Genomic DNA, 18,043 nt, shown 5'->3' with positions numbered 1-18,043 from the left:
TTATCTTTATTTATCACAGAAACATTGTTACAATGAGGATTTGATTAGATGAGTATCTGTTACAGTGTGTACAAACTTATTTCAAATACAAAAATGTATTTCGTTTCACTTCCTAAATATTTTTGAAGTATTGGAAGAAGTTGACACATAAACAATATTAATTGCATTATTTATGTGCAGTAAAATGTGACCACATGCTATCAATAGCCTAATAAAATGTTGGAACATGGCACAAGCGGGCTCCTCTTCTGAGTACAGAAAGGAAATGTTTTATAACATTTAGTTATGACGTAGAAAATTTCCATTGTAAAATGTACCTTTATTAACATTTACAAACAAATTGTTTTTTCTCTTCTTAATAAATGACAACAATACAGGTAAGTAAGGTGTGTTTCCTTTTATAACAGGCCAGGTAAGACGCCGTACAGGTAATTAAGGTGTGTTTCCTTTTATAGCAGACCAGGTAAGACACCGTACAGGTGAGTAAGGTGTGTTTCCTTGACTACAGACTAGGTAAGACACCTTACAGGTGAGCAACGTGTATTTCCTTTCATTACAGACCAGGTAAGACACCGTACAGGTGAGTAACGTGTATTTCCTTTGATTACAGACCAGGTAAGACACCGTACAGGTGAGTAAGGTGTGTTTCCTTGACTACAGACTAGGTAAGACACCGTACAGGTGAGTAAGGTGTGTTTCCTTGACTACAGACTAGGTAAGACACCGTACAGGTGAGTAACGTGTATTTCCTTTGATTACAGACCAGGTAAGACACCGCACAGATGAGTAAGGCGTCTTTCCTTTGCCTATAGACCAGATAGGGCATTATACAGGTAAGTAAGTTGCTTTACTCACCTGTTTAATACCTATCTGGTCTATAGGCAAAGGATAGTTGCTTTACTCACCTGTATAATACCCTGTCTGGTCTATAGGCAAAGTAAAGACATCTTACTTACCAGTATAATGGCCTATCTGGTCTATAGGCAAAGGAAAGACACCTTACTCACCTGTTTAATGGCCTATCTGGTCTATAGGCAAAGGAAAGACACCTTATCCACCTGTATAATGGCCTATCTGGTATATAGACAAGGGAAAGACACCTTACTTACCTTTATAATGCCCCATCTGGTATATAGGCGAAGGAAAGACACCATACTTACCTGTATAATACCCTATCTGGTCTACAGGCAAAGGAAAGTTGCTTTACTCACCTGTATAATACCCTATCTGGTCTATAGACAAAGGAAAGACGCCTTACTCACCTGTATAATGGCCTATATGGTATATAGGCAAAGGAAAGACACCTTATCCACCTGTATAATGGCCTATCTGGTATATAGACAAGGGAAAGACACCTTACTTACCTTTATAATGCCCCATCTGGTATATAGGCGAAGGAAAGACACCATACTTACCTGTATAATACCCTATCTGGTCTACAGGCAAAGGAAAGTTGCTTTACTCACCTGTATAATACCCTATCTGGTCTATAGACAAAGGAAAGACGCCTTACTCACCTGTATAATGGCCTATATGGTATATAGGCAAAGGAAAGACGCCTTACTCACCTGTGTAATACCCTATCTGGTCAATAGACAAAGGAAACACACCTTACTCACCTGTGCGGTGTCTTACCTGGTCTGTAATGAAAGGAAATACACGTTACTCACCTGTATGGTGTCTTACCTGGTCTGTAATCAAAGGAAATACACGTTACTCACATGCACGGTGTCATACCTGGTCTGTTATAAAAAGAAACACACCTTACTTACCTGTATGGTGTCTTACCTGGCCTGTTATCAAAGGAAATATACGTTACTCACCTGTATGGTGTCTTACCTGGTCTGTAATCAGAGGAAATACACGTTACTCACCTGTACGGTGTCTTACCTAGTCTGTAGTCAAGGAAACACACCTTACTCACCTGTACAGTGTCTTACCTGGTCTGTACTGAAAGGAAATACACGTTACTTACCTGTACGGTGTCTTACCTAGTCTGTCATAAAAGGAAACACACCTTACTCACCTGTACGGTGTCTTACCTGGTCTGTAATCAAAGGAAATACACGTTACTCACCTGTACGGTGTCTTACCTAGTCTGTAATCAAAGGAAATACACGTTACTCACCTGTACGGTGTCTTACCTAGTCTGTAGTCAAGGAAACACACCTTACTCACCTGTACGGTGTCTTACCTGGTCTGTAATCAAAGGAAATACACGTTACTCACCTGTACGGTGTCTTACCTGGTCTGTAATGAAAGGAAATACACGTTGCTCACCTGTAAGGTGTCTTACCTAGTCTGTAGTCAAGGAAACACACCTTACTCACCTGTACGGTGTCTTACCTGGTCTGCTATAAAAGGAAACACACCTTACTTACCTGTACGGCGTCTTACCTGGCCTGTTATAAAAGGAAACACACCTTACTTACCTGTATTGTTGTCATTTATTAAGAAGAGAAAAAACAATTTGTTTGTAAATGTTAATAAAGGTACATTTTACAATGGAAATTTTCTACGTCATAACTAAATGTTATAAAACATTTCCTTTCTGTACTCAGAAGAGGAGCCCGCTTGTGCCATGTTCCAACATTTTATTAGGCTATTGATAGCATGTGGTCACATTTTACTGCACATAAATAATGCAATTAATATTGTTTATGTGTCAACTTCTTCCAATACTTCAAAAACATTTAGGAAGTGAAACGAAATACATTTTTGTATTTGAAATAAGTTTGTACACACTGTAACAGATACTCATCTAATCAAATCCTCATTGTAACAATGTTTCTGTGATAAATAAAGATAAGAAAAGTCCAGTTTGGTGAAGAGTTATTATTATAATGTAAATAGTATTGTTAATAATAAATAGCTATGTTTTTCTAGTATTGGTTACCTGCCCCTATTCAGGTTTATAACACTAATGTGTCTGAGCCTTTTGTACATTAATTGGGCACTGAGGTGAATCAATATCCAAATTTGCACTAAGTTCCTCAAACCTGGGTAATAATAGCACAGAAAAAATGACCACATTGTAAATATCAGTCAGATGATAGCACTATGAAATGAAAATCTTGTTCAGAATTCACTCTAAAATGGTTGTATGAGAAGCTATGCTACAACAGTCCCTCCCGCGATACTTATAGAACAGTCCCGCAAGGAGGTCACATGACTAGTGCCCGCCATTTTGAATTGCTATAGTTAAAGTATGGTAGTATCGTCGCCGTACATTTTGACCAAAAACAGGGACTTAAAATGCTTGTAAAGCACGGAAACTCCGTACACATCAATGGGACACCATCTTGAACATGTTTGTGGCGGTAGGTTTAGGTGTCGTTGCGCGACGGCCGATATTTTTGTGGATATAGTGGGCATTCGCTAAAAAGACATTTTGCTGGGCGCTCGCTAAAAAGACCATCGAGAATCGAAAACTTTGATTTATGTCACTTCGGGTCAATGGATTGACTTGAAACTCAGGATTAATACATGGGAGCACAACGTGGACATATTCCAAGCAAAAAAAATGAGATTCGTGCAGCGCGGACTTCTCTAGAGTGGGCGTTTGTGGGCATTCGCTAAAAAGACCATGCGTTCCTGACCCCTACCCACATGTACAGCTATCAAATATCATCAGGATCCATTCAAGGCTTCTCGAGTTATGCTGTACACAAGGAAGCGGACGCACACATTCGGCCCGCTACCGTCCTGACGGAAAAAGGCTACGCCAACCATTTTCGAACAAGACCGGTTTCCGCAACCGCTACTCAAATACCAAATACCATTAAAATCCATATACAGCTTCTCGAGTTATATGCTGTTGACCTACATATAGGGACACAACATGAGGCCTTAATCGAAAACATTCTTGGCGAAGGTAATGATATCTCTTCAGAACTTTTAAGAAATTTCTCCGCCAACCAATTAACCAACCAACCGACCGATCGACCCACCAACCAACCAACTAACCAACCAACCAAAAGCTATTCATGGCGTTCTGAATCAAACTTTTTACAAACCAACCTACGTATACAAAATGTAGTTGGAAACATGACCTTAGTGGAGTTATCGCATTGGTACTTTAAGTTCACACGAAAACATTCGTTCCGTTGAATAGTCAATGTGTGACTCCATTGGAGACTTCTTCGAACTCATAGTATAAAAATGCATGTGCATATGTACACATGAAATTTGACTGTCTAGTAAACAGTACTTTGTATTCACTGGCCAGTGACAGTGTCTACGACTGGTTACTCTCAGATAAGTCACAAGGAAATAAAAGAGAAGAGGATTGAGTAGGTGCTCACCACAGTCCGGAGCTGTTCCCATGTCTCTGTAGCGACACTCGTACAGATTCTTCTCGTTCCCAGAGCAGAAAAGGTCGCTCATGGTAATCCTGCCCTTGCCGTTACCGTACTGACTGTCCTCTCTTCCTGTGGTGAATCCCAGGTGTCGGCATGCTACCTGTGGGATGTAGATTGATACTAGCTGTGTCATAGTCATCAGTTGACAATAAAACTTCGGTCGTATTTGTTGATCATCAGAAGGTCAATTGAATTCATGAAGCCGATTTTAAAACCGACGGAGGGTCACGTGTATGTTTCTCCTGAAAATCTAACGCATCACAATGAACGGGGCTCGGGCACTTCGCGCAATGACTGAGAAAACAACGGGCTTATCACTGATCCTAACATCATTCAGAACTCATGATCACAGACACGTCGGCTGATTTGATTTTTGTGTTGTGTGACAGCGGCGTGAAACGCCTTTAAATGACAAATGCTCACCGTGGTCGTCATTCGGTCAGACTGCAATCATACATTGGCCCTTTTACCAGCTGTGTCAGACCGACCGTTGTGATAAATTCAAACAGGAACTATTTACAGAGAGAGCTGCAAGTCTAGAGCTGAAAATAGGTACAGACAGAAGAGAGTCAATAAGGAAGTTTGCTGTAAAAAAAGAAGATGTACGGAAGAAAGGGCTTCGCATTCCGACATCTTAGGCTGCAAGGTCTACAGACTGATTTTAGTCGAAGTCAATGTTACCTGCGCTTCGGACCACCTCCAGCTTGTATCACGACAAACAGTTCCCCACTGTCCGTCATGGCGGATCTCCAGACGCCCCTCGTTCACTGTCGGCCCCACCAGCCGCACATTCGGGTCCCGAGTGATGTTCCGGATGGTGTCGTTTGGAGGATTTTCATTCCGATCGAAAACGATGCGTTTGTCGGCCGTACCGACCGCATGAAGTTGTCCGACGACGGTCATGCCGACCCCCTCGTCGAACAGGATTTCAACACCAGCCTCTATAGTTAGCGTGGCCTCTTCCCCCACAATGATCTCATGGCTGGCTATGTACGGGCTTCTAGATAGAGGCAGTGTATGGTCACGGTAGTAAGATCCCCCGATGACATAGACATATTGGATGCCTTGCGCTGACGCCAGGTGTAACAGGACCACCAGCAGGTGGACTCCGTGTTTCACCCCGCACTTCATTGTTCTGACGAGGCGTCCAACTCACGCAGTTTATATAGTCAGACCAAAACAAATCAATTAGCTATTTTTTACATTTTCATTTCCGTACGAACTTCGACAGGCACGGAACGACCACGTCGAGGACTGTTTTGTTGATGAAAGACTTTTACGAACTGTAAAGCAAACGATTTGTTGCTACGTTACAATCAGTGTACAGTACTGTGTAAACAATAAAAACGTCATTACAGATTTCACTTTTATACTATTGTTAGCGAGCAGGTAAACGTAAACATTATCTGTCTGATTAGTTTCAAAATTATTTTCTTAATGCCAAAGATTCCTTGATTAAGTAATCATGCAAGAAAACACTCTTTTGTCGACCAATCTAAGATTTAAATGATTTGATGCCCAATGGGGGCAGGGGCCCTAACTTGAGCTCAAACTCCCGGCACCCAATCGCCAGTTGCCAGAAAATGGTTAGGTTTTGATAACTTACTCACGGATTTGAACACATACATGTTAAGATAATATTAGACGAGTAAGAAATGCATTCAGAGTGAGGCTTTTGCGTTCTGTATTACAACCATTAAAATGTCGCAAGATGATTTCGGAAATGTACTTTTAATGATATGCTACGCTGGACACCATATCGGTACCGATTGTACTACGCGTACTTAGATTGTCAGATCGTAAATGTACAATTAAGTTCTATCATTCATTCATTCATTCATCCATTAATTAACATTTCAAATAAGTGTCTACATTGACCGTATATTAGCTATGTTCTGTGGATGGCAATCAGCACCAAGGACAGATGTGATAGCGACCAGTGTTCTATGATCTTCTCACTTCTGTGGATGGAGCTCAGTACAGGGGATATGTGTATTAGTGGGTAACGTCGTGTATTGGGATCAGCGCCAGATCAGCAGGCGTAGGTAGGTGTAGCAAGCAACATGTAAAATGAAACCGTGTGGGCAAGTGTCCAATCATAATCTGGGTTTTTATAGCCACTCCTGACCTCTCCAAGCACTCAATCTCCAAGCAGTGGTTCGCCAAGCGAAAAGGAACCCTTACGAAATAGAAAACAATGAAAAGGCCTAAAAAGACATTACAAACCATTCAGAGACGAACGCCTACTTGGTTTGGGCTGTTGCTCAAACCAAGGTGGTTTTGTAGGGTATAAAGCATCCCTGAAGAAACCACACACTTTTTACTTTCTATATAGAAAAACAGAAATGTTATTAGCAAAAGAATGCTGGAAACCGTTAAAGGGTGTAAGTTACCCCTTTCATGGACACCATTGAACGTTTAGCGAAGTAACGTTAATGAGGTTCCATTCATGAACCAGTTTCAGGGACAGGTAAATATTGTCCCAGGACACTTTGATTGGTCCGCTGGGGAGGCGCAACGTCTTCATCACAAATATGGCGTCTTCCGGAGATCCCGAATTCGTGAAGAGGGCTAAAAACCACCAGTTTGAAGGTTTAACCAAAGGTACGTCTGCGGTTATACTTGTACAATTGTTGTGAAGATATGGTTCACCGTTTCGTATCTCCTTTTAGTATCACACTGCTCTGAATCGGTAATAATACCTCGTGATGTCTGATACATGGGGAGGGGCGGGTCGCGAATGGAAATGATCTAAAACGACACCGTATGTGCTATATTTTGGAAGACCTCCCACCAATTGTTGAGTGCGTAACTCTAGTATCTTTCAGTGGCTAACGTAACGTCGATCGTTAAAATTGGTGTTTAAAATCAAATGTTTCAAATGTTACGTTATATCATAACATAACGTTATATCAAGGATGATTTTTAACCTCCTTGGTTATATCATAAGGGACGATACATGTGCATGTAAGAGATAGGTGGACAAAGAAATTAGTTGTGATGTCGGATAGGGTAGAAATATTATGATGTCAAATGCTATCTTTTCGAACGTCACGATAGCTGTTTGTGATGAATAAAAGAGAGGGATTCATTTCTTAACATTCTGACGTATAAAAAAGTATATAAAACTAGCATCTAATTCAGTAATTTTATCTGATATTTCAATGTTATTGTTGTGTGCTGTAAATGTCTGTTATTTATCAAACCCACGTATTAGACTTGATATGCAAGGAGGACTTAATTTCACAATAATTTATAGATACAGTACATGATATATATTCCCATGATAGAACATTAATGTTAATCAACCAAATATAGACTGTCTATTTTAGTGTGTTTACATGATATGTATTTATTGTTTACCAATAGCAACAGTTGTCCACTTATTTATCAGAATATGAAATTAAACCTTGTCCAAAGTCATAATGCCACATAAGAATATGCTTATGATATGGCAAAAACTTTATACCGGCTATACACTGTCAGATACAGATACAGATCATGTATATTTTTTGTGGTGTTTCCCCACAGATGTGGAGGGAGAGTGGCAGGGCCCGTTTGTGTTCATCCAGGCAGCTGACACTCAGTATGGCATGATCAATGACTGGGAGGGGAGGGGGGATGGGAACGAGTGGGAGGAGGAGATGGCACTCACCAAGAAGGCCATCCAGGCGGCCAACACCATGGAGCCACGCCCCAAGTTCTTCATCGTGTGTGGGGATCTGGTACACGCCTGGCCAGGTAAGGAAAGGACATAACGGAGGGTCACCTAACTTTAGACGCAAAATTATGAGTTTGGCATCGTATTGCACTAGTGTCAATTGCGTTTTGTATAATGATGAAAGAGAGGAGAGTGGTGGTGTTCAGGAATTTTCTGTTAAGGAGTTAATTTTACATGACCTTTGCACGTGCATGATTTACACCATGCACAATATACAGATTATTTAGGACAGTTCCTAGACTATTGCACCAAATTTCATCTGAAAAGACCTGTTAGATGAAAAATATATTTAGAATTGCAAAAAGTGTTGGTAAAGAAAGTTGTGGACTAACATGTAAACTGCTATGCATAATGTTTTGATTTGATTGGCTTCTTGGCTGTAAAAACTTTCAGATATGCTATTATTGTTTTAAAACTAACTTTATATCAAGACTCTACATACAGGATACATTTTTCTTGATTAATCTTTTCATGACCAACCATATTAGGTGTTCTCTCAGTGGAACTGCTTAAATCCACATATTCCTACAACAATTCCACAGGTGGAAAATATCGCGAGGAACAAGAACGGGATCTCAAGGCGACCTTCACGGACCTGAGATCAGACGTCCCCCTGGTCTGTGTGTGCGGGAACCACGACGTCGGGAACAGCCCTACGCGGGAGTCCATCTTGAAGTACCGCGACAGTTGGGGCGACGACTACTTCAGCTTCTGGGTGGGCGGGGTCAAGTTTCTGGTCATCAACTCCTCCTACTACCCCTCCAACTACTCGGACCCCTCGGTGGTGGGTGAACTCAAACAGGAGCATGACGATTGGTTGGATGCGGAGTTGGAAGAGGCGAAGAGTTCCAACTGCAAGCATCTCGTGATATTCCAGCACATTCCCTGGTTCCTGAAGTCTGTTGACGAGGACAACGAATACTTCAACATTGATCGGGATGTTCGGAAGACCATGTTGGCAAAGTTTAAGGAAGCGGGTAAGTGTTAACTACATATTGTACATCATTGAATGTGTTTATAACGTAACCAAATAAAGGCCAGATAGAGAGTATTTGTTATTAGGTGTTTATTGTTTAATTTCTGACTGTAAACATGTAATTTTTTATAGGAGTAGTCAAAAACGTTTACATAACGTTTAAACATGATATATATATATACAAACATGTGAGTCAAGTTACAAGGTTTTAAGTCATATAACTTACTGATTTTGTAAAGCACTCAAAAGAATTTGCATACCTGAGCTAGTTTTTGACTGACAGATGGATAATCTGAAAAGTGTTCTTTGCCATATGCATTATAGAGCTTGTATTTCAATACTAATGGTTTTCAGGTGTTAGAACCATCTTCTGTGGGCACTATCATCGCAACGCCGGAGCGTTCTACGACAACATGGAACATGTCATCACTTCTGCCATTGGCTGCCAGCTGGGAAAGGACAAGTCCGGGCTACGAGTTGTGAAAGTGACAGAAGACGCAGTCGCACACCAGTATTACGACATGGACAGCATTCCTCAAAAGGTGGATTTCTGAAAGGTACACATGTGGAAATATGGAGGCAATGGAAGCTTGGGCACGTTAAATCACTGAAAGTTGCACTGTCATCAGGAAGTGGATATAGTTGAGTGGGAAGAAGAAAGTGATGTTAAAGTGGCTGTCAGGTAAAGGTATGCTTTTCCTGTTATTGTAGGTCTTCTGAAGTTGTCTATGTGACTTCTGTGGTACATTTTCATTACTATGTGCATTGTTTGGTTTACCTATATGGCTAGCATGTTCATGAAGTGATATTCAGAGCTAATGTGCTATCATGTTTCACCATGCCTACGGAAAAGTAAATAGAGATGATCTTAATAATGCCTTATATTTTCTTTAAGTCAGTGGTGAAGAACTTCTCCTCAAACCAATTGAACACAAGAGATAAGTACTCCTTTTTCTGAGAGCCACTTGACTCATTCATACTTGATATGGATAAAAAGCACATCCATAAAACTTCTCACTTGCTCATACAGTACATTGGTGTTTGTACTGTTTTAGCCCCACTACTTTGAAAGTGTGATTATCCATATTGAGCATGATTGAATAAAAGACATCTGACAGGGTATAAACTGAGTGTTTGCAAAAGGTCAGAAATGTTGTCAATTCGAAATTGTGAATAACAAATTTCTTTGTTCACAAGTGATTTGTTCTTGACCACTGTTTTGGTGACCATCTGTCATTTTCCTCAGGGTAATTCTGAAAGGTTCTGTGAATTTGTAGGCGTTGCTGTTAACAGATATGGTCACAAACAAAAAGTATTGTAAACACGCCAGGTACTCTCTGTCTATGTAATGTTATGTGTATACTAAATACTTTATGTTTGTGAGTGAAATTGTGACTGCATCTGTTAGCAGTCAGAATCGCTCTAACTCATTTGAGGAAGGTGACAGATCTAGATATTCAGCAAAATGTTGGTCTTGGATAAAGCACAAAAGTCTTTGTTGTGTACAAAGGACTTTGTTATACAGTGACTTACCTGATTAAACTATTCACATATGCGAATGGAACTGTTGGGAGCAATCTACATATTGGTTATTAACCAATAAAACCATGAAAACGAAGCTACATAATATCATATTTACATATCACGGATACAGAGTTGTGCAGTGATGCAATTATAAGTACTATAAACGTTCTGGCTATTGGTAGTCACTCAAATATGCCACATTAGTGAATAATAGTTGTCATGTGCTTTGCATTGAGATGACCTAGTTGATAAGTACATGTATGTATTGATGAGTTTATGAACAAAACAATGTATATTTAAGACATAGAGAATGAAAATGAGCATCTAATTATCTTTGTTTCACAATGAAATGATGTAAAATATTATTTTCATCTTTTGATGTGCCAACATATTATACCACTTTATCATGATGTTTCTGAAATGCCACTCTGAGAGTTGTGTTTAATTTTATCTTATTACTTTTGATTTTGGCACATTGTTGAAGTGAATGACAATTTTTTGTATTTTACCAAAATCCCATTATATTTTCTGACAAAAACTGCCATGACTACAGGATGTCCAATATCCTCACTGCTTTTATCAAACCTTCTACAAGAATCTCTGAGGAGAAAACTGGCTTGTAAAAGTTGTAGAACCATATTTTTCAATCACAGTCAAAACTGCCCAAGATGACCAGTCACTAGGGTACGAGAAAATCTGGTCTTTTTGGCCACTGTAGACACGATTCCTAAAGGTTGAGTCAATGGGGAAAAATTATCTGTCATATGGGATCAACAAAAAGTGATCACAATGCATGAACCTGTGGTCCTTATATAGAGGTCTTAATATGTCATGTATTCAGGTTGACTGTCCTTCCAACTACATATATTTGCAGGGCAAGGCCCCGTTTTTGATATGGAGGCCCTACTTTTAAATTTTATACACGTACAGGTAGGACCATTGGGATTTTCCAATTCATATGCAAATTTCTTGAAAGTGTTGTATCATAATGATATCAGGATTGTCCCTGCTTGTGATTGACTTGACTTGGTGCATTCCTAGCCCATTACAGGGACCTAGAATGCTATATTGTTCTTCCTATAGGTGATGATTTGTTCACACCATATCTTCACACTTTAATGTCAATGCCTAGTTTGATGTAGCTGTTGATTGTCAACAATTTTAGAGTTGTTTTGTATAGATGTACTCTAAGGTGAAATCAAGAATGGACCGATCCCATAGTCCCACCCACCTCAGTCAAAATCTAGACATGAAGACTGCTAATTGCCATCATTGGTTAAACTGCTAATTGCCAAGCTATCATTGGTTGAACTGCTAATTGTGATGGACAGTCAGGATCGGTCTATTAGAGCTCGAACCTTTTCCAAGATTGTGGTTTGTCCCATGTACAACTGATGTTGTGTTTTAAAACACAGTCCAGACTCCGGTATGATGATGTACATGTACATCACTATAGTTACTAATGGACGTATTGTTGTTAGTGTAATATATAGTACAATGTTTGGATATATTTGTAAAACTTGGGATGGTATACAGAGCTTTGTCAGACTCTACATATCTTGATATGTAGTGTAAATTTCACCATCATGTTTATTGTTGACTATTATTTGATGTAATGTAAATGGTAAATGTCTATAGCAAATATATAAAAGTAACTATATAACATATGATAAATAAGCAAAAAGAAACTATACACAAGTTTGGGTAATTTTCAAACCACTGCAGAACACCACCGACAGTTGGACTTATTTCTTGTTTGTTACCTCTCTTAAAACTCAGGTAATGGTTAAAATTTAAGGGTCAGGATTTAGTTTTTGCAGCTACAAAATACCTCTACAAGAGTAAGTTTACATTAACTTACAGAAGGAACAAAGTTTTAAGTGTGATGATGCACGTAACATTAGTTTGGTTAAAATTTGTGCTCCTCTTCATATTTTTGTGATATTCCAGTGTGTATGGCTATAACCGTTTCTATGTATGTATGAGGGGTGATCAGTTAGTTCTTGGCCTCGTCCAAAAATGAGGTGCAAAAGTCAGTCAAATTTCAGGGCTTTGTTATAAAATCAAAACTCAGATCATTGTGATAATTACTTTGCAGGTGATACACAGTAGCGTGAGAGAAGGAAAAAACAAGGGCTACTGCCTGAGGTTTTCATGTCAATTTACTCTGCTCAATGTCAATACCCACGTCTTTCTAGCTAAAATATAAAGGGATTCTTTATCAAACCTGTTGACAATCTCATTATGAATTCATCTTGTGAGGAACACAACCTACACAGCTCTGATTACAGTTCAGCCATTTTCCCCTCCACGCTTCAAAAGGATGTTTTGAAAGTTAGAGGATGCTGATAAAAAAGGGTTTATACTATAAGGGTTTTGCTCCCTCTTACTCCTGGGTGAGTCTAAGAACTGATCACCCCTCATATGTTCATGGTCCCTTCCATAACACTTACTTGTATCAATTGTCACTATCTCGTCATTTATTCAGACTCTATGACAAAATATATGCAAGACGATTTCCTTCGTTTGTTGCCAAGTGAGTGAATCGAACAAAAGAAAACTGTAAACTGAAATCCATGAAAGATTTTATTTATCTGGTTGGTAGATTTGATACAGTAGGAAGACTGACAACACTGTGTGTAACAATGCCCACCATGGACACTGGCAAGGTACATGACATATATATGGCAATGTTAAGTGAAATTTGTCAACATTATAATATGCAACCGTTCATGTTACAGGAAGGCAATGGTACCACTCAAGAGTGAGTGCAACAGTTTGGTAAGAATCTGGCAAAAATTACAGTCAAGTCAGGAAAAGTTGATGCTCTACATCTTACATAGTACCAGACATACAGTATATGATAAAAATATTGCTGTTTGAATGTACTGCAAACTATATATACTTCTCAGTTGACAAAGTTAATGTCGTGGTTTGCATAAATAAATAGCAAATTGTATTTGTTCCCGTGATCCAACTCTACATGCACATGCAACATGTGTTAAGCATTGTTGCATTTCCTATGATTATTACTGAGCAAATGTAATAAACCCTATTCTCCCATTATTTGTGAGCTGCTTTCATTGTTGTTACATTTGTACAACAAATAGCATAATGTCATTGACCTTTGTGTAAGGAAATTCATCATAAGCTGGCATACATGTATAGAATTAGCTTAGGAAATACATGATTCATAATACGCATCAACAATTATGCTCTTGCTCCAAAAAAAGCCTTTCCTTTTTCAACAACTTTTTATAATTTCTGGAGTATGACTTCAACTCATTGGGTCCTTTTTTTGTACAAAATGCATTTTTTTCAATTATGTGGCTTTTGTAACTTTCCCTTATAATTTTTTTATAATAGTGCCATACTGATACATACAGCCATGAAACATTATTAAATCATTTATGTTAAATATTATCAAACCTTCAAAACTTACAAATGAGTAAAAGCAAAACTTCAAAATGCTAAAATTCTTTGGTGCCTTGCATTGAGAAGATTCCTGACTTAGTTCCTACCAAGCAAAGGACATACATGTAGCATTTCAATGGACTGCACTTTCAAATAAAAATTGTACAATCATAGCAACATCAATTAAGTACAGTCTATAGAATTCTCTTCATCATTAGAAGTGCATTGACAACATTAAATCAAAGACATTTGGTGTTTTGGTAAGCCTACCAATCTTTACAATTGGTGTTTTGCTATACTAGGTATGTCAGAGTTAAAACTGCCATTACATATATATTGTATAATGTTTGCATGCCCCTCTCAGTGCAACATTCCCAATGATGGAAAAACAATTTGGCATTAAAGTCGATGATATTTTCATCGCACTTTCTATCGCTGTCAACAATAATACAATACAAGTACAAAGTTTACAATGCACATTTATCAAGTTCTGTGCACTTGGCTTTTCTGGACTATCTAAACACAATTGAAGCCTGAGTAAATCACAGCCCCATATAGGACTGATGGCCTTGTTGTTGTTGTTTTTGTTTTTGTTGTGCTGGTGCTTCTTGTTTGCTCTTCCTGCGACCGAATGGTCCCGACCGGGATGGCTTACTAGCTATGGGTGGGTACGGGTCACTGTGGGTAAACAAGAAATCAATCAATCAATCAATAAAAAACACAGCAACCTTACAAGTTTAGAGCAGAAATACATAAATGCACTAAAATGCTTCCTCATAGTCTCATGATGTTTTATGACAAGCCTGTATACCAACTTGAATTTCTTGGAGCTACATTACGGTTTACAACTGTTTTAAAAGCTAACCCTTACATGAGAGCAAAACTATACACTTAGGCCTAGTTTCTTATACTGAGAGAAATCAAACATTTGCTTCTGGATTCATATATATATATAATTATGGACTTCAATCACATGATCTGTATCTTTATCATATTTTGTTTGAACCTTATCTCTTCCCTCAAGACCTCAATAAAATGCAGCCAGGAAGCAAATTTGTAGCCAGCATCTGCAGTGACCCCTTAGCTCAATCCTTTTGCATGCTAACCACAAAAGGATTGAGCCAGTTGGAGCACACTCAGGCTACAAATTTTTTTTTTTTCTTTTTCCTTAACTGCCAAAGCCGGATATATCCGGCACACATATACATGTCCTGTGTGCCGCACCCGGATATATCCGGGATAGCATATTCCCCCGAAGTAGCAACTTTGCGCGGGCGTAGCACACGAACCCCGGAAGTTAGGGGGGTTCTTTTTGGAGGTCAGCAGCCAACTCTGGCACTGATAGCATTTTATAATACCTGTACTGAAACTCTGGCAGTCTAAGGGTTAATGGTCACCAGGTAACAAGACCTGCAGGTCATTTCAAGGCGTGACCCAAAGACCACTCCAAGGTTACAGGTTAGAGCTTTTCGTCAATAAAGAAACTTCAGTATTATCATTCAAAAAATCTCCACCACCGTGTAGTAAAAGGGATATTGGGGTTGTGACTCACCCAAAGAAGGGCAGGACAGCCACCAGCCTCTCCCTGCCTGCCCCTGCCACCAGACCCTGGGTGTTCTGTACCACGATGTTCATCATGTGGCGTAGGTAGTTTTGCAGTCTCTTGCGACGGTCTTCTACAAACTTGGAGTCCTGTCAAATCAAGAATGACATTTACATAAGGTATAGTATTACACATTATACGGTATACACGTTATAAGGTATACACGTTATAAGGTATACACGTTATAAGGTATACACGTTATAAGGTATACACGTTATACATATTTCTATACAGATAGTCAACACTACAGATTCACTCGTAATGCCTACACACTGAAGCTTCAGCATGTAGGCATTACAATATCAACACAGCACATAACAACATAACAATAGTAAATGTACCAAATCCTAGAATTTAGTATAAAAATGTAGATGGTGAAACTGGTCTTAAAAAATCAACAACGCATGTACATGTACAGCTCAAACTACAAAGAGTCTCAACCTTCTTCAAGCTGCCTTACCACACAACCAACAGACAAATGGTAGCTACTTTTAAATTAGTGTGCTAAATGTTAATATAGATACCATTTGGGAGGATAAACATCAGATACTGTTGAAGTTTCCTATGAGCAGCAACATACACACAGACCATGACTCCCACCTTGTTTCCTATGGCCTTTTTGGGAGGGAAGCCCAGTGATGCCACAGAGGGAAACTTCTTCTTCATCTGAGAGTGGAGCTCATAGAACTGAGCATATCTCCTGTAGATGTTCCACTCTTCGTCTCTTATTCTGATGTACACCTAGGTGACAAATGGTATATTCGTAAATAGAATAGAATGCCCATAGCAGCTACCAGTACACCCTCACACTCAGGGTTGACATCGCGGCAAAGCCTAACGATATCACCCCTGACAATTCAGCCAGGGTATTTGGGTATTTGGGGCGCCCTGCTTATGAATATTAATGAGCTTGCCTGATTTGTCGCAGGCCAATCAGCGACCGGATTGCAAGTTTCGAACAAACAGCGTATGGCGCGGCGTGTACAAAGATCTGTTTATCTTTGCGTGATGGTAATGTTTTTTTTTTCCGTATGCTAGGTCGGTACATGTATACGGTGATGCCGTGGTTACCCTATACCCACAGAACCGACAAATGTTAAATTTGGTACCTGATAAAGACGTCTGGACGCTGAAAGAACGTTACGCCGGTACTGTTATCTTGCTCTTGAATATTAATGAGTCGCCTTATATGGCGCCTTTCCGAGCTTTCGACAACAAAAAGCCGATAGGCTGACAGTTGGTTAGAAGCCACGCCCCAAATACCCAAATACCCTGGCTGAATTGTCAGGGGTGATATCGTTAGGCTTTGCCGCGATGTCAACCCTGAGTGTGAGGGTGCTACCAGTAGTGGAAAATGTGTAGGACTAATGGCACTGCCACAGAATGCTTTCCATGAAATGGACCAGAGAGTCTTACAAGCTACATGTATTGCACCTTTTGACAACGTATGATATTCTATTACTTTGCTACTGTAAATACATTTTAGTTCGCAGGGATTTAATTTCACGGTAGTGGGAAAAAGGACTGTTCGCAGTGGTTTTAAGTTCGCGGTAGCACCATGCACTGTAGTCTCTTACTGCCATGGAAAAAATGTTCGTGTTGGTTTTAAAAACCCCGAACATAAAACCACCGCGAACATTTCTGCATTTACAGTACAATTGCAGAGTGACTGTACATTGTAAGCCCTCTCCTGAAATGTTGTTACCATTTGTTTACCATGTGTTTGTTACAAGGTAAGTGTACAGGACAGTACCTGGTAAACATGGTGAGTGTCTGAAGCCTTGCCACGCAGGAAGACTGAAGGGATCCAGATGTTAACCAGGGCTCGGGTAACCAGACTCCTGCAGGACAAGACATACTTTTATTAGGCATGGTGAGGTAAAACTTTGACAAGATAATTCTGTAAATAAATAATCATACACCAATAACTTATCTCTAAAGTACAACTACAAGGGCTCACATATACATGTTCATTGTGTATCCGAATGAAAGCTCATCTGTGTTGGTAAATTCCATATTGCAAAAGTTTAAACTTTGTTCCAACACAAAGAAGGGACTCACCATAAATTTTCGGTCGAGCACTCCGACCTTCTTCAGATGAAATGATTCGCTGACTAATCCGGAAGTCGTCGGATGACGTCAGGTAGCAGCGAATCATAAATGGCGGGAAGGCGAAACCTGCCACCATCACGGTTCAACGAGGGTTGATGTGCCCTAATGTAGATAGCTTCCTTGACGCTCTTTAGGAACCACTCCTGTTTGGCGCGCTCCATGTTCAAATCGGCCTTTACATACAGACGCAGCTTCGTACTCTATCAGTCTGTGAGCATTTCCCGCTCATCATACAACTCAAGAAGTCTTTTGTTATATCTGGAATTCTGCCATCTTCTGTGCATCTGCTTGACATCTTTTGTGCATAGGCGTGCCTAAATCTGTATGGGATT

The 18,043-nt window shown here is 39.6% G+C and overlaps 3 protein-coding genes across 4 annotated transcripts in view; 1 reads left to right on the top strand and 2 right to left on the bottom strand.

The window, feature by feature from the left end:
* LOC118428494 (protein bark beetle-like) overlaps window positions 1–5,492 on the bottom strand; it is a 29,027-nt gene extending 23,535 nt beyond the window's left edge. Inside the window, exons 1-2 of the mRNA XM_035838578.1 lie at window positions 5,082–5,492; window positions 4,305–4,461 (exon numbers count right to left, since the gene is read on the bottom strand). Coding sequence (XP_035694471.1) covers window positions 4,305–4,461; window positions 5,082–5,492 — 568 coding nt within the window. The remainder of the gene's footprint in view (window positions 1–4,304; window positions 4,462–5,081) is intronic.
* A 1,344-nt stretch (window positions 5,493–6,836) lies between these two features.
* LOC118429777 (serine/threonine-protein phosphatase CPPED1-like) lies at window positions 6,837–9,837 on the top strand. Its single transcript, XM_035840410.1, has 4 exons — window positions 6,837–6,965; window positions 7,893–8,102; window positions 8,625–9,059; window positions 9,413–9,837. Exons 1-4 carry the CDS (start codon window positions 6,896–6,898, stop codon window positions 9,610–9,612), a joined length of 915 nt encoding a protein of 304 aa, XP_035696303.1. The 5' UTR covers window positions 6,837–6,895; the 3' UTR covers window positions 9,613–9,837.
* Window positions 9,838–13,150: 3,313 nt separating this feature from the next.
* Window positions 13,151–18,043, bottom strand: part of LOC118428779 (sorting nexin-29-like) — a 15,207-nt gene continuing 10,314 nt past the window's right edge. For both annotated transcript variants that reach the window (XM_035838977.1, XM_035838978.1), the window contains 4 exons: window positions 17,353–17,440; window positions 16,200–16,340; window positions 15,549–15,688; window positions 13,151–14,674 (listed from right to left, as the gene is read on the bottom strand). In XM_035838977.1, the coding sequence (XP_035694870.1) occupies window positions 14,539–14,674; window positions 15,549–15,688; window positions 16,200–16,340; window positions 17,353–17,440 (505 nt within the window). In that variant the 3' untranslated portion in view covers window positions 13,151–14,538. The remainder of the gene's footprint in view (window positions 14,675–15,548; window positions 15,689–16,199; window positions 16,341–17,352; window positions 17,441–18,043) is intronic.

Source organism: Branchiostoma floridae, chromosome 13, assembly GCF_000003815.2.
Source record: "Branchiostoma floridae strain S238N-H82 chromosome 13, Bfl_VNyyK, whole genome shotgun sequence".
Lineage (NCBI taxonomy): Eukaryota > Metazoa > Chordata > Leptocardii > Amphioxiformes > Branchiostomatidae > Branchiostoma > Branchiostoma floridae.
The sequence above is the reverse complement of the archived record's forward strand: the minus strand, read 5'-3'. Positions and strand labels throughout refer to the sequence as shown.